This window comes from Rhincodon typus, chromosome 23 (assembly GCF_021869965.1).
Source record: "Rhincodon typus isolate 14 chromosome 23, sRhiTyp1.1, whole genome shotgun sequence".
Classification (NCBI taxonomy): Eukaryota; Metazoa; Chordata; class Chondrichthyes; order Orectolobiformes; family Rhincodontidae; genus Rhincodon; species Rhincodon typus.
In genome coordinates, this window is record NC_063354.1 from 502842 (window position 1) to 525155 (window position 22314).

The 22314-nt window shown below is 44.9% G+C and overlaps 2 protein-coding genes across 2 annotated transcripts in view; one reads left to right on the forward strand and one right to left on the reverse strand.

Annotated features, from left to right (window-relative positions):
- Window positions 1–6126, forward strand: part of LOC109922057 (E3 ubiquitin/ISG15 ligase TRIM25) — a 66048-nt gene extending 59922 nt beyond the window's left edge. The window contains exon 12 of the mRNA XM_048611069.1: window positions 1563–6126. Coding sequence (XP_048467026.1) covers window positions 1563–2089 — 527 coding nt within the window. The 3' untranslated portion in view covers window positions 2090–6126. The remainder of the gene's footprint in view (window positions 1–1562) is intronic.
- A 7658-nt stretch (window positions 6127–13784) lies between these two features.
- On the reverse strand, window positions 13785–22080 carry dgke (diacylglycerol kinase, epsilon). Its single transcript, XM_048610827.1, has 5 exons — window positions 21966–22080; window positions 21311–21382; window positions 19212–19339; window positions 15888–15999; window positions 13785–15438 (listed from the first exon to the last, which is right to left on the reverse strand). Exons 1-5 carry the CDS (start codon window positions 22068–22070, stop codon window positions 15259–15261), a joined length of 597 nt encoding a protein of 198 aa, XP_048466784.1. The 5' UTR covers window positions 22071–22080; the 3' UTR covers window positions 13785–15258.
- Between the last annotated feature and the right edge of the window lie 234 nt (window positions 22081–22314).

Here is a 22314-nt window from a genome sequence, read left to right on the forward strand (position 1 = left end):
TCACAGTTCATTGATTATCAATGATACACTACTCCCTTGTTTACCAATATCTGTTCGCTTCTGTCTTCAAAATACGCCAAGACTGTGCTTCCAGCTCCTTTACAGGAAGTGTGTTACAAATGCACTCAACTCCATGTGAAACACTTTTTGCCTCATCTCCGTTTTAAATGGGTGATGCCATCTAAAAATCTAGAATGGAAATTCTAATGACCATGAAACTATTGCTGGTTGTAAAAACCAGTCTGGTTCACAAAGTGGTCCTTTAGGGACATTACCTGTTCTAGCCTACATATGACTCCAACCTTCTACAGTAGAGAATTTCACACACTCACCACCCTCTTGGTGAAGAGATTTTTCCTGACCTCAATGCTCAATGGCCGACCCTGGATCCTAAGACCGTGACTGGGCTCCTGGAGCAAAGATCATCCCTGCATCCAGTTGTCCAGCCCTGTCAAAATTTTCTGTTTCAATCAGATCCCCTTCTATCAAACGCCAGTGAATACAGACAGAGTCCACCCATTTTCTCCTGATACAACAAACCTGCCAGCCAGGAATCAGTCTGGCAAACCTTTGCTGCACCACTCTGTGACAAATATTTTCCTCCTTGGGTAAGGAGGTCAAAACTGTCAACACAGTACTGCAAGTGTGGTCGCCGAAGGCCCTGTCCTGTTGCTGTAAGATATCCTTGTTCCTGAGCTCTCTCCCTCTCGCACTGAAGATTGTCATACCATTTGCTTTCCAAGCTGCTTGCTTAGTGTTTAAAGACACGCAGGTCCTTTTGCATATCAACATTTCCCAATCACTTATCTAATACTCTGACTTTCTTTCATCAAAGCTGACAACGTCACACTTCTCCATGTTTCACTGCACCTGCTATTAGAGGATCTTGACTTAGGAATATCTGATTCTCAAACCCTCATACTTTAGGACACGAACACGTTCAGGAGCATCAAGTTAAAGACCAGACATATGGATCTGTCAGGGCAAGCAATGTGATTGGAGGATCAGTGACCATGTCCGGGTTAGGGCGGTGCTGTTATGGAAGATTCTAGGGTGTGAAGGTGCAATTGGGAAAGGGCCACAGTAGAATGTTCCCCAGCTGACTGCAGCTCTCACGTTCCCATCAGAGAAACATCAAGTCCTTGTGTTGTCCTGCAGCTCACGAGATGTGGGTGTTGCTGGCTGGGCCAGCATTTATTTCCCGTCCATAGTTGCCCTTGAAAGTGGTGTTAGGCTGCTGCCCACCTGCTGTGGGTTGACCCACAATGCCATTAAGGAGGGAGTTCCAGGATTTTTGACCCAGTGACGGTGAAAGAACGGTGATATATTTCCACATCAGGATGGTGAGTGACTTGGAGGAGAACTTGCAGGGGGTGGTGTTCCATTGTATCTCCATGGGTTTGGAAGGTGCACAGGATTTGAACCCAGGTCCCCAGAACATTATCTGGGTCTCTGGATTAACAGACTAGTGAGATACCACTAGGCCATCCCCTCCAGTGTAACTGTCAGTTCTACAGCAGCAAATGTATTGATTTGATGAGGATTTGTTCTGTATTCTGCAGGTAAATCAAAGGTCACCTTTGATCACCGGACTGCCCACAAGAAGCTCCTCATATGTGATAACTACACCCGCCTGTCTGTGGCAGAGCAGTTACAGTCCTACCCTGACCAGGCTGCAAGGTTCATCAACTGTGCCCAGGTGCTAGGACTACAGAATTTCTTAAATGGTTGCCATTACTGGGAGGTGGACAATGAGGACAGCAGTCTCTGGGCGATTGGGCTTGCTTGTGTTGGCATGGATAGGAAAGGTGCCAGGAGTCGCCTAGGAAGAAACCCACTGAGCTGGTGCTTGGAGAGATTTGGCCAGAAGCTGTCAGTTTGGCACAAAGACCAGGAAGCTGTCCTGCATGTTTCTCCACCCAGAGTAGTCGGAGTTTACCTCAACTGTAATCAAGGAATTGTGGCCTTTTATTCAGTCGCTGATTCCGTGACAAGGCTGTTTTATTTCAAAGTGGATCTTCAAAGCCGGGTTTTCCCTGCTTTCTGGCTGGGCAGCAGTGGCAGTACCCTCTCTGTTGTTCAGTTCTAAATGTTCTTGCTTTGTCTGACCCTGGTTCACTCCTATGGCCCATTCTCTCCATTTAGTTTTCCACTCTTATATAATTTTCTCAAACTATATTTTAAATATAATCCGGCATTAATGGCCTGATCGCATCTTGGGGGGAAACAACAAAACGTAAAGTTTTGAGCTGAATGTGGAGAGTCCTGTTCAGTTTGAAACATACCTCCGGTTCACTGTCCCTCGCAGATGCTGCCTGCCTGCTGTGCTTTTCCAGCACTTTGTTTTTATTTGATTTCCAGCATCCCACTGTATTTTATTTTTACTTCATCTGTAATGCTTTTGGGAATTGGGTAGAGTTGGAGTGGAGTAGCACTGAGCTTCACTTTGTGACCTTGATATAGTGACAGACAGACCTATCCCAGTCTGAGTACCTGGTGCCCCTACCTGGTACTCTCAGCCATGTCTGAGGCCAAATCTCATTCTCTCTCAATTGTTCGATAAGTCTGCCAGGGTTTAGAATGAGGGGTGATCTTATTGCAGCTTATAGATCCTGAAGGGAATTGGCAGGAACAGTACTGACAATGTGTTTGCTCTTGTGGGAGAAATTAGAATAGAAAGAATTTAAAAACGAGGGGTTAGAACGTGAGAAATCTTCTTTGCAGTCATGTTTTTGGAGTTCCCTCCTCAGAACAGGCTGGGTCATTGAAATTATTTATGGCAGTGTTGGGTGGTGTCTAGGCTTATGAGGGACAGACAGGAAAGTGGAGTTGAGACCGCAGTCAGAATGCTGGAGCCCACTGGAGGGGCTGAATGGCCTACTCCTGTTCCGATGAGGCCACAGGTGGAGTTGGTTGCTGGTTATTCACCAATCATGACCCATCAGACACTGAAGCAGCCCATGTCCATTTGCAGCAACACCTGCACAATATCCAAAAAGCCTTTCCAAATCTATCAATGTTCAGCATTGGGTGTCCTGAGTGGTGGAAAATCTTGGTGAGGGGCAGGTGCCTGGAGACTGTCCTCGGGGCACACCGTTGTGGAGCTCTGGGTTGGAGACCAGGGGCATTGCCATGTCTCTCACCCATCAAATCAAACAGCCAGACGAGAGAAGGAATTGGCAGAGAGGATCTGTGGTGTTGGAGTTACTGCCTTTCATTGATATTGTCAGTGTAAGGGAACAATTCGTATTTTTCCATTACACTTTGCAGAGTTTTAAAGATGCCTTTTTGATTGTGGAGTACTGTGTGCAGTTTCGGTCGGCTTATCTCAGGAAAGTTATTGCCATGGAGGGAGAGCGACAAGGATTCACCAGCCTTGTTCCTGGGATGGTAGCACTGTCCTCTGAAGAGAGTGTGGCTGACTAGACCTGTTTTCTGCAGAGTTTTGAAGAATCAGAGGTGATCTCGTTGAAACCTACAGAATAATTAAAGGAATAGAGAGGTAGAAGCAAGTAAGATAATTCCCTAGTTGGAAAGTCTCAAACTAGGGGCATAATTTAAAAATCAGGGGAATATCACTTGGGGCCCAAGATGAAAAAATATTCTTTTTCTGAGGGTGGTGACCTTTGGAATTCTCTAGCAGATGAGGCTGTGGAGGTTGTGTCTTTGAGTATGTTTAAGGTAGAGAGTGGTAAATTTCTGATTCCCAGTGATGTACAGGGTTATAGGAATGGGCTGGGTAAAAGGCATTGAAGTGTTCAAACAACCATGATCATATTGAATGGTGGGGCTGGCTGAATGGGCTGAATGGCCTACTCCTTTTCTAATGGTCACCAGTCAGTCACAAGTCCACAGCTTAATCCATACTCAGTCTGTGATTGGTAAATTATCCAGGCTGCAATAAACTGCACAGTGCTCAGGAATTCATCACCTTGACTATTCTCCCCAATCTACTGCAATCACTGCCCATTAATGCAAGCATGGTTACTTAGTGCTAGTTATGGCAATGCCTAGTTACCTCTGGCTTGGTTGCAGTCTGCTGGTTATGGCTGTGCCTAGCGATGCATAGATTGGTTCCCGGTGCTAATTATATTTGCACTAGATTCTAGATAAACTGGTTGTTCCTGGCTGTGTCATTTTTTCGAGCTAATTACACCATGATTAGATATCAGTGCCTAGTCCTGGTTATGTTGGTGTTGTGCACTAGTTATGGTTGTCACATGATATTGGCATTGTAAATGATTCTTAATTTGCAAATGACAGCAGACTAGGGCAGGGAAAAGAGGATCAGGAGAATCTGGAACCAATTACAGGGGGGACATTAATAAACTTGCTAAAAAAGAGTGCTCCCTCTTCCATGAATACATTTGTGCCTGGTCTCATTGGAGAGGGAGCGTGCGGTGTGCGTCAATGCTCTCAGTGCCTTTAAAGAGAAGTGGGCACCATGTGGGATACAGTGCTTCATCCTCTCTTCTCTTCTTCCCCACCCCAGCCCTATTTTGAGTTAATCCACTGCCCTGCCCCACCCCACCACACGTGAGCACACATTCGCCTTTGGTTCTCATTGCCCATGATGGACTTTGCATGTAAATATTTAATTGGTTACATGGATAATTACTGGTCAGTAGGTTTAAAAAGTTACTGATTTTGGTGGTGGGAAGGTCGCTTTGTTATGTGGTTGGACTTCTGGATAGAATGGAAAAAAATAAATTTAAGTTCAACACTGAAACGAGAGAGAATGCATTCTGATAAAGTTGGTTGCATATTAATTTTATGAATAAGAATATGAAAGGGTTGTAGCCAGAAATTATGCGATTTTAAAAAATGACACCAGGTTAGTAAGGTCATAAAACTGCCAATCAGGCACTGGCTGTATTTCTAAAGGGTAACAGTTGGAAAGTCTTTTGATTCCATTAACCTTGACTCAGACCTTGGTCAGACCACACCTACAGTATCATGAGTAGTAGATACCTTTAGTATCTAGTTTCTTTAAAATGATAGGTTTTGATGGAATGGGTAGAGTGTCTTCCTGTTTGGAGGGAGGAGAGCAGAACTAGAAGCTGTTAATGAGAGTCACATAGAAATCCAACTGGGAATTTAGAAGAACCCTATTCCCCATAGAGTGGAGAGAGGTGGAACTGGCTGCCACAGTGAGTGAAATAATGTATAAAAGGGGAAACTGGAAGGAGCAGCGAATAGAGCATTCCAGTGCTAGGTTTAGATGTGAAAAGATGGGAGACTTAAATGAAGCATAAACATGTACATGGACTGGAATAGACAGTTTCTATGTCATGTATCCTATTGAATTATTCCAGTGCCGATTATAATGGTGCCCACTGCCACTATGGGGCATTCCTTATGGTTGAGGGGATCATTTATGTATGTTTCAATGCTCCGAGTTCCAATTCTCACCTTGGTGACCCAGCTCACGAGCAGTGTCACGCCATCACAGTGACAATCGCTTTAAAATGCAGACACTTGTTTCAGAACTTAAATCTTTTTAAATTGACTACTTTTTTGGGGGGTTTTCAGTTTTCATTCAAACTCTTTTCAGAATAAGATTGGCACTTGTGCAATTCTTTCTGCATCTGGGAAACCAGCAAAAGGGGAATTATTGAAATATTCTGGATTCATTTAAACTGCAGTTTATTCAACTTCTCATCCTTATTACTAAGTATTTCTGTAACATTTTCCAGTTATCTCCGGATATCTTCAAGCACTTCAGAGACCCTTCTGCAGATGTCATGAAGTCTTGTATTTCTGTGAAATTCGAGGGGTAAATTTTAATCTTGCTTCCAATGAGGACTTATTTTCTCCTTGTCAGTGTGAAGTAATCAGAAATCATGGCTGTAAACGTGTAGCACAGGGAAAGCTGTAGTCACCCATTCCTGCCTTAGAGAACTGAGCTGATCTCAAGCCCCTCACTGCTAATGAATGAGGAGGATATTTGCAACTGACTTACGGAATGAATGATTAAAATTGTTAGTTGGGCTGTGAATGGGGCAAGGGTAACTTACTGATTCTGATGAATAATAATTGGTCCCTATTGGAGAAGCAGGTTTTCATTGATGGACTAGTTATATTTTTCATACTGTATAAACCTTGAAATAAACATTCCAATCTAGACTGCATGATTCCTTTCTGTCTTTTCAGGGTGATGGTGGGGAGGAGAGTCTGTGAGTTCAGGAACATTGAGACACTGGTGATTTCACCATTGAGTAAAGCTTCATTATCTGCCTTCATGAGAAAGGAACATGACAATTTGTAAGAACTGCAGTGAAATGGAAAATTAATGGTGAACAGTAAACTGGGCCAAGAACAAGAGTACATTCTGGGCCAAGGTTCATTCTGTCATCAGATCATCTCACTAGGGTATATGTCCCACACGCACTGACTGTCACTGGGCAATTGGATCTGAACACATACTGATTCTCACTTATGTTACGGTTCGTACATGCACTCTGACTCTCACGGAGGTATGGCTCTCACTGTCTCCCCAACTGACTAGACAGTGGAACTGAGTGGGGATCAGGGATCAATTCATTGGGCTGTAGAGGACTGTTAGTGCTGCCCCATGACAGCACAACAAGAATGGCCCTAAGCACCCTTTGCAGTATATGTTTAACGGTGTAAAATGAGAAACACTTGTTTAATGTGTTCTCAGCACAAGAGGACAACGGAGTCTGTTTACTACAGTAAGATTGAATGTACAACACTCTTTGCTACCCACAGAATATTTCATACCAATGTTATTTCTTTTAAGAATTTTTCTAATCAATCAGTTATAATACTACAATTAGGTTTTAATTAAGATTCTTCAAGATAATTGTAGATCTAGATTCTAAGGTGTAATGGAAAGATACTTGTATTAATCACTAAAATGAGAAAGAAAGGTTTAAAACTAATTATATGGGGCATTCCTTATCTGCCCTAGTTGACAGATTAAAAAGTAGTAGCAACCAAGCCTTATTCAATTCTTTGAGGATGTGACAAAACACATTGATGAAGGTAGAGCAGTGGATGTGGTGTATGGATTTTAGCAAGGCATTTGATAAGGTTCCCCATGCTAGGCTCATTCAGAAAGTAAGGAGGCATGGGATTCAGGGAAATTTGGCTGTCGGGATACAGAATTGGCTGTCCAATAGAAGACAGAGGGTGGTAGTAGGTGGAAAGTATCAGCCTGGAGCTCAGTGACCAGTGATGTTCCGCAGGGATCTGTTCTGGGACCTCTGCTCTTTGTGATCTTTATAAATGACTTGGATGAGGAAATAGGGTGGGTTAGTAAGTTCGCTGATGACACGAAGGTTGGTGGAGTTGTGGACAGCTTGGAGGGCTGTTGTAGGTTGCAATGGGACGTTGACAGGATGGAAAGCTGAGCAAAGAAGTGGCAGATGGAATTCAACCCAGAAAAGTGTGAAGTGATTGGTTTTGGAAGGTAGAATTTGAATGCAGGGTTAAAGGCAGGATTCTCAGCAGTGTGGAGGAACAGAGGATCTTGAGGTCCATGTCCAAAGATCCTTCAAAGTTGCCATCCAAGTTGATAGGGTTGTTAAGAAGGCATATGGTGTGTTGACTTTCATTGGGAGGGGGACTGAGTTTAAGAGCCAGGAAGTTATGCTACAGCTGTATAAAACCACACTTGGAATATTGTGAGACAACAAGGTGCAGGGCTGGATGAACACAGCAGGCCAAGCAGCATCATAGGAGCAGAGAGGCTGACGTTTCGGGCCTAGACCCTTCATCAGAAAAGGGGGAGGGGAAGGGGGTTTTGAAATAAATAGGGAGAGAGTGGGAGGCGGATAGAAGAGGGATAGAGGAGAGGATAGGTGGAGAAGAAACAAACAGGTCAAAGAGGCGGGGATGGGGCCAGGAAAGGTGAGTGTAGGTAGGGAGTTAGGAAGGGGATAGGTCAGTCCAGGGAGGACGGACAGGTCAAGGGGGCGGGATGAGGTTGGTCGGTAGGAGATGGAGGTGCGGCTTGAGGTGGGAGGAGGGGATAGGTGGGAGGAAGAACAGGTTAGGGAGGCAGGGCCGAGCTGGACTGGTTTTGGGATGCGGTGGGGGGAGGGGAGATTTTGAAACTTGTGAAATCCACATTGATACCATTGGGCTGCAGGGTTCCCAAGCGGAATATGAGTTGCTGTTCCTGCAACCTTCGGGTGGCATCGTTGTGGCACTGTAGGAGGCCCAGGATGGACATGTCGTCTGAGGAATGGGAGGGGGAGTTGAAATGGTTCGCAACTGGGAGGTGCAGTTGTTTGTTGCGTTCAGTTCTGGTCGCCTCCTTATAGGAAGGATGAGAAAGCTTTGGAGAGGATGCAGAGGAGATTTACCAGGATGTTGCCTGGACTGGAGGGCAGGTCTTATGAGGAAAGGTTTAGGGAGCCAGGGCTTTTGTCATTGAAGCGAAGAAGGATGAGAGGTGACTTGATAGAGGTGTACAAGATGATGAGAGGCATAGACAGAGTGGATAGTCAGAGACTTTTTCCCAGGGTGGAAATGACTATTACGAGGGGGCATAATTTTAAAATGATTGGAGGAAGGTATAGGGGAGATGTCAGAGGTAGGTTCTTTACACAGAGTGGTGGGTGTGTGGAATGCGCTGCCGGCAGTGGTAGTGGAGTCAGATATATTAGGGACATTTAAGCGACTCTTGGATAGGCACATGGATGATAGTAAAAGGTACGGTGTGCAGGGTAGTTTGATCTTGAGAGTAGAATAATGGCGGCACTGTTGCCAAGAGATAAGCACATTGGAGTGGTTAAAGACCATAGAGAGAACCCAGCAAGCTATGTGAATCAGGAAGGAGAGACACATGATTGTATCTCCCTGATGGAACAGGAAGAAGAGACACAGGGTTGTGTTGAGGAAGACCCATTAGAGGGGCCAGATGTGAAATTCAGGTTTGTAGATGGAGCATGGAAGTATAACAGTCCGTCCTGGACAGGGGGAGCTGTGGTTAATTTAAAAGGGGAACTTTTGGAATAGAAATGATAGATGGATGTCACTTCACAGGTGGCAGAACTAAAAGTACTTACCTGTTGCCCTCCAGCTTGGTAAAGGACAAAGGATTAACATCTATACAGACAGTAGATATGCCTTTAATGAGGTCCATAATGGCATAGGCAAGGCAAGGCTATATTAGCTTGAGTGGTAGTACAATTCAACATGAGACCCCAGTCAAGGACCTAGTAGAAGCAGCTGTTGAACCAAAGGAGACAACAGTAATTAAAATTAAAGCACACAAAGATCCAAATGTCAGAACAGAGTGGAAATGAATACACAGTGAAGTAAAAGCAATGTTAGAATAGTAAATGATAACAGTAGTAACTGTGGGGGGAAAAAAAAAACAAGAAGCCAAAGTAGACAAATGGAACATTTTAAGTTTACAAGCAGCAGCTAAGTTTAGAAGAGAAAACAGAATAGATTAAAAATGGAGCAGTTTTAGGAGCAGATAATGTTTGGAGGAAGGTAGGGTGGCAGTTCCCACATTCTGTCAACAGACTCAATGCAATGTTTATCATGGACTAGTACATGAAGGGAGGGGCCTGCTGTGTTCATCCAGCTCTACACCTTGTCTCAGATTCTCCAGCATCTGCAGTTCCTACTATCTCCGGTTGATATCCAGTTGCTGATAGTGGAAAGGAAGGGGAAGAGACGTAGCTAAATTTTATCAGAGATGGAATGTATGTGCACAGACAGAACTGGGACAGGGAATTAAAATTAAAATGAGTCACCAGCCCTGTCCATGGGGACAATGGGAACATACCCAAATGGATTTTAAAGGACCATTCCAACAAAGTCAGAATAAAAAAATTCTGCCTGATTGTAGTTGACCAGTTCACTAGATGTGTTGAAGCCCTCCCCATGAGGGATTGTACAGCCACCACAGTAGGAAGAATACTTGCCACAGAAGTAATACCTAAGTTGGGGAGTTCCCCTACAATTGGACTCAGGCCAAGGGATGCACTTTACAGGCAAATGCCTGAAAGAAGCATGTAAATTCTTGGTTTCGTATCCCCTTCCACCCACAAAGCTCAGATATAGTAGAGAGAATGAAAAGAACTCTGAAAAATGCCCTGACTAAAGCAATGGGAGGTGAAGGGGTTAAATGGGCCCTATCCCTACCAGCCATTTTAATGGCCTAGACAGCAACCACCTTGAGGGCCACTGGACTTAACACCCTTTGAAGCTTGTGACAGGATGTGCAATGATATTCCTCCAGGGCCTGATCACTGGGGGAAGCAGGATGGACTAACAGGAAGGGACAAGACTGAGATTACATAAAATCCCTCTCTAAGCCTTTACACATACCTTTATGGACAAGCATGAGACTGAGGGACACTCAGGACAATCAGGAATGCCAACCCCAGGATCAAGCAAAGGAGCTCTATCCCTTGTATGTGATGGACCTCATGAGGTAATATTAACAGGGAATAGGAGTGCACTTGTTAATGAAAATGTTCAGTTAAAAGTATATACAAACTAACAGCCTCTAGCATGATATTATCGCTGACCTGTTAATCCAGACAGCCAGATAATGTTCTGGGGACTGGTGTTCGAATCCCACCATGGCAGATGGTGGAATTCGAGTTCAATAAAAAATATCTGGAATTAAGAATCTAATGATGACCATGAATCCATTGCCGATTGTCATAAAAACCCATCTGGTTCACTAATTTCCTTTTGGAAAGGAAACGATCATTCTTACCTGGCCTGTCCTACGTGTGACTCCAGACCCACAGCAATGTGGTTTCACTTATAACTGCCCTCCAGGCAATTAGGGATGGGCAATAAATGCTGCCTACCCAGCGATGCGCTCATCCTGTGAATGAATTTTTAAAAAATCTCAGAATGTCACCAACAATCAAGATAATTCTGGAGACCTCAGAAAACAGATTGTGATGCAGTTGCATGGTGGGAATTGTAATTAAGAATAACACTGATCGTAGTGTAACCATGAAAATGCTACTGCTCTGTGGCATCTTTCAATTTTGATCCCACAGAGAATTGATGGGCACACCATACAGAAAAACTTTAATGTTTACATGTTTATATACATGTCATATGCAAATGTACCAATGTCTCCAGTTGCTGGGTTTGTTCACACATTTCCATACGTTCAAAGGGCAGTATTCCTCAGAGACCAATTTCTTTCCTCACATCTGAAGTGGCAGAATGAGTCACTCACCAAAATGAATCCCTAATGGCTGGCGTTCATATGGCCAACAAGTCTTCTGCAGAGACCGGGTTACGTTGAGTAGACATTATTGGTACCTGAGATAAGTATGAAACAAGAGGGGCAGCTTTTCTGCTTTTAATACCTCCCATCTAGCATCATTTGTTACCATTACCAACACATCACAGGTAGGAAGACTGGTTGCTTCTACTTGCCTTATCAGATCTGAGCCATGGGGTTAATCTGTTGGTCACAGTTGTTGCATCCAGGAGATTAATGTCACTCTGCCTCCATCTAAACTATCCCAGACCAGGTAGCAAATGACGCCTCTTCAGGCCCTTGATAAGATTAATGTTGAAACGGTCGCCATCCGAACCATGGCATTATAGAACAGGATGGCCATTCATTGGCTACTAGCAGAAATAGGAGGCACACGTGCACTCCTTGGCAGGGAGTGTTGCACATACATTCCAGACAACTCTGAAGAAATTACTGATTTGGCTGATCACATTCTTTATGAAGTGATAAAAACTTAAACATCCCTCAGTCTTGAACTGATGGAGTTGGGTCATGGGATGGCTAGGGTCCCAAGGAACTTCCTCGGTCCAGGGATTTGTAATAGTCAATATTATAATTTTTTAAAATGTAGGTTTGTTCAAGTATCGTTTGCACAGGCACAAAAACCACCTCTACATCCCTACATTTGATGAAGGATGAGCAACACTAATAAACCAACCACATCATCATTGCAGGAGAAAATTGGACCAAAGAATCACAAGAAATCATCAGGCTGCAGAATATTAAATCTAATGTCTTTTTAAATATTTGAATGAATTATTATTTTGTGCTGACACTCCTGATGCCTGAAAGATTGATGAGATAAGTGAAAAAAGATGACATGACAAATATAGGCCATTTCTGATTCAAAACTCCCATCAGGGAGGTGGGAAACACACAAACAAACAAACATGAATATCTTTATAATTTAAGTGGTGTCCCTGTGGCCATTATCTGGGCGGGGGTGACTGTTAATGCTGCCCCATGTCAGCACAGCAAAAATGGCTGAAGACAGCCCTAACAACCTTTGCAGTACATGTTTAACAGAAAGTGTAAAATGTGAGAAACACTTGTTTAATGTGTTCTCAGCACAAGAGAACAAATGAGTCTGTTTACTGCAGTAAGGTTGAATGTGCAACATTATTTTTAACCCTAAAGAATATTTCATACCAATTAGTTATTTCTTTTAAGTCTTTTTCTAATCAGTTATAATACTACAAGTCGGTTTTAATTAAGATTCTTTAAGATAATCATAGGTATACATTCCAAAGTGTTATAGAAATCTATATATTAATCACTAAGATATTAGAAAGTTTGAAAACTAATTATAAGAGGCCTTCTTTATCTGTCCTAGTTGAGAAATTAAAAAGTACAAGCAACCATGGAACGTTAGTTTCCCACATACCAAAGGGGGCCCGTTCAGATCATAGCAGCAAGGTTACGAATTGAATGATGTACTAGGAACCCAATCATAACAACCTGGCACTAATTAACCAATAGAATCCATGGGGAGGGAGTACATGCCACCATGTCAATGTTACAAGAAAAATGTACAAAAGACGTTCCACAAAGTTGAAATTTGAGTGTTATTGACTTTTCCTCTGATCTGAGCTGCAGATTAAGAGGGTAAATGAACCTTCATGTCAAGGCCATATTCAAGCTAAGTCTTTGGCCTCTCCTTGTATTGTACCAGGGTTACATGAATAAAAATTACCACGTGCCTTGAGCTCTGCTGTCTCCTGTAAAATTATCTTCGTAAGACTTGCTCCAGCAAGGTCACTGGCAATGAGCAGCATTTGTTGTTTATTTGAGCTTCAGGAAAAACGACCATCCTCCTGACCCAATGCAGGGTATTTTTTTTTTGTGGTGTGATGTAAGTGCCCAAGTAAAGCAAACTTACAGGAAATCAGTGAAACAAATGTGGTTTATCTTTGGTGAGTTAGTCAACACTGAGCCATAAATTCCTTACATTTGTATGCAACTTCCCTTACTCCAAGGATGATGACCTGAGAACCACACAACATGATGGAGGATAGTCTCAATTTGAAGATGGGACTTTATCATCAGAGGGATGTGCGATGATCACTCTTACTGATACTGTCATGGGCAGACACATCTGCAACCAGCAGATTGGTGAGGATGTGGCTGACTAATTCTTCCCCCTTCTTGGTTCCCTCACCACCTGCTACAGACCCAGTCTAGCAGCTTTGTCCTTTAGGACCTAACCAGCTCAAGCTACTCTTGGTGATGGACATTGGAATTTTACAGTGGATTTGAGGAAAAGAAATCACCCAGAGCATGGTGTGTATCTAGAGCTCACTGTCTAAAAGAATGCTAGAGATGAGAACCCTCAAGGCATTTAAGGAACTATTGAGATGAACACTTGAAATGCCATATCCTCAAGGCTACAGGCCAAGTGCTGGAAAATGGAAATAGGATTGATAGACAATTGATGACCAGCATGGACATAATGGGCCAAAAGGTCTCTTTCCATGCTGTAAAACTCTGACTATGAGTTAATCTGGAGCAGAAGACAAAAGAAACACTGTTACAGAGCTAGTGCTAAATTTATTTCACATTATTTATGACACAAAGTTTAACCACAATCAGGACGTTAATCTCCCCTCCCCATTTACACAAATTACAACAGGTGGAATGAGAACATGACATCACAGCTCCCAGGAGCAAGGGAAGATAAAAATGTGACATATGGAGACCACTTTCCCAAATCAGGGAGGAAGACAGAATCTGGTTCAAGAGCAGAATCAGTCTCATCCAAATACTCAATCCTGATCAGGGTGGAATTGGGGTTAACAACAGTTCGGCACAGCCCAAACATCATCCCCTCCATTCCCCCAATCCCCAGGAGCAGCCTCACTTCCTGACCCCCACTGATGAGGGGCTGTGGGGCCTGGGGTGTATCAGAACCTGGACCTTGGTGCCTCGGTTGTGTTTCCATGAAAGCCACAAACAAAGCTTAGCCTCAGACCTCCTCAGCCTTTAAAATTTCTCTCTTTCTTTGTGCACCTGTTTTAATCTCCTGATGTGGCTTGGGGTCCAATTGTGTTTGAGAACTGCACCTGGGAAGCTGTTTGGGACTTTTCACTTGGTTACAGAAATGTTGTTAACCTGTCTTCAGCCAGTCAGTTGTTGACCTACAACTCAGACAGTGTCAGCTATCAGCAGTGCAATCCAGATTCCTGCAGTAAGAATATGGATGAACCAGTAACAATGACCACAGTAAACAGCCACAGTGCAAAGACTCAATTAGGTCCAGAATCAGTGCAAACACAGCAAGACAAAAAATAAACTGTAAACCACAAAGATCCAGAAACAATAACTTCAAAAACAGAAAGGTGGTCTAGGGAAGGGGCAGCAAAAATTAAACCAGCCAACCCAATATATCTGCTGGGAATCACCAATGTGGGGGAACTGTATTAACTAAACAAGACAGTGGGGAAGAGGGGACAGGGACAGCACACTGTCTTTGGTAAACATTGTATTTGGGAAGATAACATACTTCAACCCTGACCCCGTCTCCATCAAACACTCCCAGGACAGGGACAGCACGGGATTAAATACAGGGTAGAGTAAAGCTCTCTCTACACTGTTCCCAAGAAACACTCCCAGGACAGGGTTAGATACAGAGTAAAGCTCCCTCTACAAGAGAGCTCAACAAATTACTTGCAGATATAGTCATAAGTCATCCCCCACCCCGATTCCTGTTGTCCCTCCACTGTCCTGCAGCGATCAATTTCCCACAAAAGGAATCATGTTGCCCAATCCCAAGGATCAGGGGATCCCCCAGTCCCAGTGATCACACTCCCTCCCTCCAGCTCTCTCATGGATCGCAGTATCTGATGTTTCTCGGCTGTCATCTCTTTCTGCTAATCACCAGTCAAGCGGAGAGGAGTAAAGTTACTCTGGTAAAGTGCATCTTTCCCTGTTATGACAGACACCCCTTCATCCCCCGCAGAGAGGCAGTTTGGACAGGATAGCCTCCATATCAGTCAATGCCGGTATCAGCTTTTCACGGTGCCTTGTGCTGATGCACTCCCACTCGGGAGATCATCCTCTGGCTGCTGTTTTGATGGCGAAATCATCAGAGCTTGGGTTTTGTGAGTGATCACAACAGAACATGGTCCCTGAACCCAGGGTTCCCCATCAACCTGCATGGGCATCACCGAGTTCTTCAGAATCAGCTGAGAGGAACAGAGCAAACAAATTCAACACAGGACCAGCAACAATGCATCGCAGCTCTCTCCCTCCCGGAAAAACCAGGCACTTCCACCGTCCCCACCCCCCGAAAACAGGGTGCCACTGCCCCCACTTCCAGAAAATCTGGCACTGTTCCCTCTCTCCCTCCCAGAAAGCTGGGCATGGCACACCCTCCTCCCCCCACCCCAGAAAACCAGACACCGCACCTCCTCCCAGAAAACAGGACCCTGCAACCCCAAGAAACCAAACATCCTGAAATGCCAGAGAAGAAAGAACGTGTACACCCAAACACCATAGCATCTAAACACAACCCACAGCCACCTGCATCATCCAGGGCTCAGGTTGCAGTGGTGACTTGTCAGGAAAGCCCCATTTCCGGGTTGTTTTTCCCCACCCCAGAGTGTTCTCCGGGCTCTGGGAGGTGTGTACTTACTCTGACAGTGTGGGCCTGGCCCAGGCGTACTGGATTGGCCAGTTTCACGTGGATTTGAGCACAATGGAATGAGCCATAAACCCCAACTACTTCCAACAGCCCATCACTATGACTGTAACGTAAAGGAATACAGTTAGAAGGATAGAGAACACGCTCAATTCACTGAAACAGCCATGTAGTACATGCTACCATTGCTTTACATCCTACAGAACAATCATCATCAACTTTAAGAATGTATTTAGAGTCATAGAGACATACAGCACAGAAACAGACCCTTTCATCCAATTCATCCATGGCGACCAGATATCCTGAATAAATCTAGTCCCATTTGCCAGCATGTGGCCCATATCCCTCTAAACCCTTCCTAATCACATACCCATCCAGATGCCTTTTAAATGTTGTAATTGTACCAGCCTCCACCACTTCCTCTGGCAGCTCATTCCATACACACACCCATCACTGCCCTATCTACCTACAACTCCACTTTCAAGGAACTATTAACCTGCACTTTGTTTAGCAACGCTCCCTAGAACCTTACCATTATGTGTATAAGTCCTGCCCTGATTTGCCTTTCCAAAATGCAACACCTCACATTTATCCAAATTAAACTCAGTCTGCCACACCTCGGCCCATTGGCCCATCTGATCAAGGTTCTGTTGTACTCGGAGGTAACTTTCTTCACCAAACTGGCGTTTTCCCAGCCACCATCAGTTGAGGAAGGGTCACTGGACTCAAAACGTTAATTCTGTTTTCTCCTTCACAGATGCTGCCAGACCTGCTGAGCTTTTCCAGCAACTTTGTTTTTGTAACCTTCTTCACTGTCCACTACACCTCCAATTTTGGTGAAGTAATAACAAAGAAGATTGATGAGGGCAGAGCAGTGGACGTGATCTATGTGGATTTCAGTAAGGCGTTTCACAACATTCCTCTTGGTAGACTGGTTAGCAAGGTTAAATCACATGGAATACAGAGAGAACTAGCCATTTGGATACAGAGATAGCAGGAACTGCAGATGCTGGAGACTCTGAGATAACAAAGTGTAGAGCTGGATGAACACAGCAGGCCAAGCAGCATCATAGGAGCAGGAAGGCTGACGTTTCGGGTCTAGACCCTTCTTCAGAAATGGGGGAGGGGAAGGGGGTTCTGAAATAAATAGGGAGAGAGGGAGGCGGATAGAAGATGGATAGAGGAGAAGATAAGTGGAGAGGAGACAGACAGGTCAAAGAGGCGGGGATGGGGCCAGTAAAGGTGAGTGTAGGTGGGGAGGTAGGGAGGAGATAGGTCAGTCCAGGGAGGATGGACAGGTCAAGGGGGTGGGATGAGGTTAGTAGGTAGTAGATGGGGGTGCGGCTCGAGGTGGGAGGAGGGGATAGGTGGGAGGATGAACAGGTTAGGGAGGCGGGGACGAGCTGGGCTGGTTTTGGAATGCTGGTAGGGGGAGGGGAGATTTTGAAGCTTGTGAAATCCACATTGATACCATTGGGCTGCAGGGTTCCCAAGCGGAATATGAGTTGCTGTTCCTGCAACCTTCGGGTGGCATCGTTGTGGCACTGCAGGAGGCCCAGGATGGACATGTCGTCTGAGGAATGGGAGGGGGAGTTGAAATGGTTCGCGACTGGGAGGTGCAGTTGTTTACTGCGAACTGAGCATAGGTGTGCTGCAAAGCGGTCCCCAAGCCTCCGCTTGGTTTCCCCGATGTAGAGGAGGCCACAACAGGTACAGCGGATGCAGTATACCACATTAGCAGATATGCAGGTGAACATCTGCTTGATGTGGAAAGTCTTCTTGGGGCCTGGGACGGGAGGTGTGGGGGCAGGTGTAGCACTTCCTGCGGTTGCAGGGAAAAGTGCCGGGTGTGGTGGGGCTGGAGAGGAGTGTGGAGCGGACAAGGGAGTCACAGAGGGAGTGGTCCCTCCGGAAAGCAGATAAGGGTGGGGAGGGAAAAATGTCTTTGGTGGTGGGGTCGGATTGCAGATGGCAGAAGTGTCGGAGGATGATGTGTTGGATCCAGAGGTTGGTGGGGTGGTATGTGAGGACGAGGGGGATTCTGTTTTGGTTGTTCTTGCAGAACTGGCTCAAAGGTAGAAGACAGAGGGTGGTGGAGGGTTGCTTTTCAGACTGGAGGCCTGTGACCAGCGGTGTGCCACAAGGATCAGTGCTGGGTCCACTGCTTTTCATCATTTATACAAATGATTTGGATGTGAACATAGGAGGTATAGAGAATAAGTTTGCAGAAGTTTGCAGGTTTAGTGGACAGCAAAGAAGGTGTATTTATCTGTAACTTTTGATCCTTTTAAAATCAAAGCCCTTTGATCAATCCTGTGTTAATTCCTCTATCAGCTTAGTCATCAACCTTGGGAAGTCTGTCACCCCAATGTGTTAGTTTTGCCAGAGCCCCTCTTTCTTTCATTAGACCATAGTCACCCCATATTATTGCAAAGGGCCCAATGTTCTCACCCACAGTGAGACTTTCTCCCTGATCTATCTTGCTACTCCTAACAGGGGGACAATGGACAGGCTGGTTAACCATTGAGGTTAGTTTAGGTATTCCAATCTCATTTCTGATTATTCCCAGTCTGTCCCAATCACAATATGGGACTTAATAACCAAGCAATATCATTTTATTGTTCCCTGCTCCATCTACAGGGCACCACATCTATTTTCTTCTGTTTGTGAAGTCCACAGAGCAAGTTGCAGCTGGAACACGATTCTCACCTGTAACTGCACTGACACAACCTTGGTTTTTCTCTTGCCAATCCCCTCTCCAGCATACAGTCCCACATCCTCCACGCTCTCATATCACAATTAGATATCAATATTACAGTCAGATAGGCTGACATTTCTTTCGTCAGAATTTCTGTTAGTACGGTTAAACAGATATAGTCAATGCCAGATTTGTTCTTTGCAGAACATCCAGTCCTAAAAGGCTGATGAAAATTCATTAAATGCTGGGAAAACACAATTGATTATCTTTACCAAAGCCCACGCCCACTTCTTTCAATGATTCACCCCCAAATCACTCAGCACAACTCTTCCCCCGTTCCTCCCATGAAGGGCTTAACTCTCTCTCACCAAATGGGGTTAATTCACTTGCTTTCTCTTCACTTCACCCACACCCGAAGGAGTTCACTTGCTCTCTCTCACCACCCCATAAAGGGCTGACTCACTCTATGATGTTACCTTTACACATATACCCAGTGTGCAGGGCAAAAAGGCACAACCTTACAAGACACAGGATCCCTGCACCCAAGGTGGGACAGAGTTTACCCATCAACAGCCTCCTCTCAGTATCTGCTTTAAGCCTATTGTTAAAGTAGGACTTACCTGGCAGGGGGATAAGGCTTGTCCCCTGTGCCTTCCCAAAGCCGACAGCCCCCTCCCCAGTAAGCAATGTTGAGAACGATAATCCCCTCCAGTTTCGGCAATGCAATCCTTTCCCCATCCAGCTCCAACTGTATTTTGGGTGAAGTGGGTACCGATGAGAGAAAGCAACAAGGACAAATTGAGAGAGACAGCAGAGGTACCATTCTCCCCACAGGACTCATTAACAGGAAGGAAGGCTCAGGAAAGGGTTGACTTGACAAGGGTCAGGGCCTCCTGCTGACCAGTGACAGGATGGATTCTACAAGCCCACACAGCCCACCAGGATTTTTGAAACACCTTCAGCCATTGAAATCCAGCTTTGAAGTGTTGGTACGTAGGAAACACAGCAGCAATTTGCACACAGCAAGTACAGGTGGACCAGAAAATCAGGAATACGCTTGTCTAGGCCCTTACATCCACGATTCTTCTGATGCTTTACGTCAGTTTCAGAATTTCCAGTTTGCGGGCTCCAGCCACTTCCTCTTTACCATGGGACACAGAACTCCTCTGTACATCCATCCCCCATATGGATGGTCTCAGAGCTCTCCCCTTCTTCCCGGAAAAAAGATCTGAACTGTCCCCATCTCCCACCAGCACCCTCCACCTGGCCAAGCTTGTACTCACTTTAAATAATTTCTCCTTTAACTCCTCACACTTTCTTCATGTCAAAGGGGTGGCTGTGGGTACCTGCACAGGCTCCAGTTATGCGTGTTTCTTTGTGGGGTACGTAGAACATTCATTGTTCCAGTCCCACTCGAGCCTCCCAACCACAACATTTTCCTCTGGTATATTGATAACATCATTGGCACTGCTTTCCTCTCTAGTCCCGATTTGCAGAAGTTTATCAATTTTGCTTCCAATTTCCACCCCACACTCACCTTCATCTGGTCCATCTCTCACTCCTCCCTTCTCTTCCTTGACATCTGTTTCCATTGCTGGGGAAAGATTGGCCACCAATATCCACTTCAAACCCACCGACTTCCACCTTGACTACACATCCTCGCACCCTGTTTTCTGTTAAGACTCTATTCTATTCTCCTAGTTTCTCTGGCTCTATCGCATCTGTTCTGATGATGCCACTTGCAATTGCAACCACAGAAGGTGCAACACCCGTCTGTTTATTTCCTCCCTTCTCACTATCCAAGGCTCCAGACACATCTTCCAGCTGAAGCAGCGATTTAAATGGATTTTACTCAATCTAATGGATTTGCTGCTCACAATTCGTCTTTTCTACATCGGTGAGAAAAAAAAACAGACTAGGTGACCACTTTGCAGAACACCTATGTTCTGTCTGCAAAAATGAACCATGCTTTCAGTTGCCTGCTACTTGAACACACCATAGTGTTTCCTGGCCAACATCCCTACCTCAGGCTTGCTGCAGTGCTTCAATGAACAGCATCTCATTATCAGCCTGGGACCCCTGAAGCCTCTAGGACTCAACAGTGAGTTCAATAATTTTAGAACTGGACACCTCCCTCCATGTCCTTCACCCACCCCAACACCCCAGGCCCTGGCATGACATTTGGCTGCTTTCAGCACAGCCAAAACATTATCTATTTATGGTCCCCAGCATCAGCTGGTTCTTATTAGCATACTATTATCCATCATTGTCTCTCTTTCTGGGCTAACCCAATATCTTCAGCTGATATGTATTTACCACCTTTTTCTAGCTGCCAGTTCTAAAGAGGAGTCACTAGACTCAAAACTCTGTTTCTCGCCACAGATGCTGCCAAACCTGCCGAGTTTCTCCAGTAATTTGTTTTTCTTTCAGATTTCTAGCGTTTTATTTTATCAGGAAGAATGACCTGGTTTTCCTGCCAGTCTGAGCCACAAGATGTACTCCATTCAGCTTGAGGGGAGATAAAGCCTAAGATTAATGCCCAAACCAAGCTTGCTTCCCACTCCTGTTCACACCTATCCAATCCAGTCAAGGTCATCACTGACTCACCCATCACTCAAGACCAAACACCATCAACAAACCCACCCTTGCAACGAACTCGTGCTTTGCAAACGCCCAGTGAAGCTACAGTATAAACGCAACCAGGCAACAGGAAACTCACCTCAATCTTCTGATCCAGGTCCTTGCAAGCTTGAACTAAACAGTCTCTGGTCCCATAGAAGAAATAAACAGCCTTTATAAAATGAATAATAGCAATGAGACAGATTCCAGGGCTGAGTTCAGTGCAAGAAATTCTGTCAATTAGCTCAAAGCCTACCAGGAACTGCAGTCTGGAGTGAGTCATTACACCTTGATACTAGAGCTACAATACAATATGTTCACGGAGTGCTGGACAGGCAGCAGTTGGAGCACACACAGTGTACTGACCTAAATCCTGATCCATCCCACAGTCCTGATAGTATCACAGGAAATTTCATCTCAAGGCAGGGACAGCACAGGATTAGATACAGAATAAAGCTCCCTCAACACTTTTAAACTGAAAGTAAAGATTGCCCTACTTTTTTTAAACAGAAAATAAAGCTGTCTCTACTCTTTTAAACAGAGAAAAAACCCTCCACAAAATCCTGACAGGCTCAGCACAGGGTAAGGCTCCTTCTGGACAGTGCCTCAGAACTGTCCAGTTATGTAATTCTTTCTAAAAGTTTCTAAAGTGAGTGTCACAGAAGAACATGTAGCAAATTGGTGTTGACTCTCACCATTCAACAAAGAGGCTGACCCTATTGATCTCACTTACAGAATTATGTAGAAGTGCTCACCTTATTAATAATCCGATTAGAGAAAAGGAATGGGCTTTGCTGCCTGCATTCGTGGAAGTTTAAAGCCATGAGAGCATCTGGGCCAATGGAGAAATAATTGTTCATCGTGTAAATCTAGAGAACAAGAATGGGAGCAGAGAACAGCCTATCAGAGAGCCTGCAAGGCAGGACTTATACCACAGCAGCGGAAGCACTCACTGCTACAGGCCGTGGACAGGAATTAACTAGACACACTAGCGTGGAGGATGAGACAGACAGAGTGATAGAGGTGGTGGGGGGGGTGCTGTCGAAGGCCTGTAGCGGTGAGTGCTTCCGCTGCTGTGGTATAAGTCCTGCCTTGCAGGCTCTC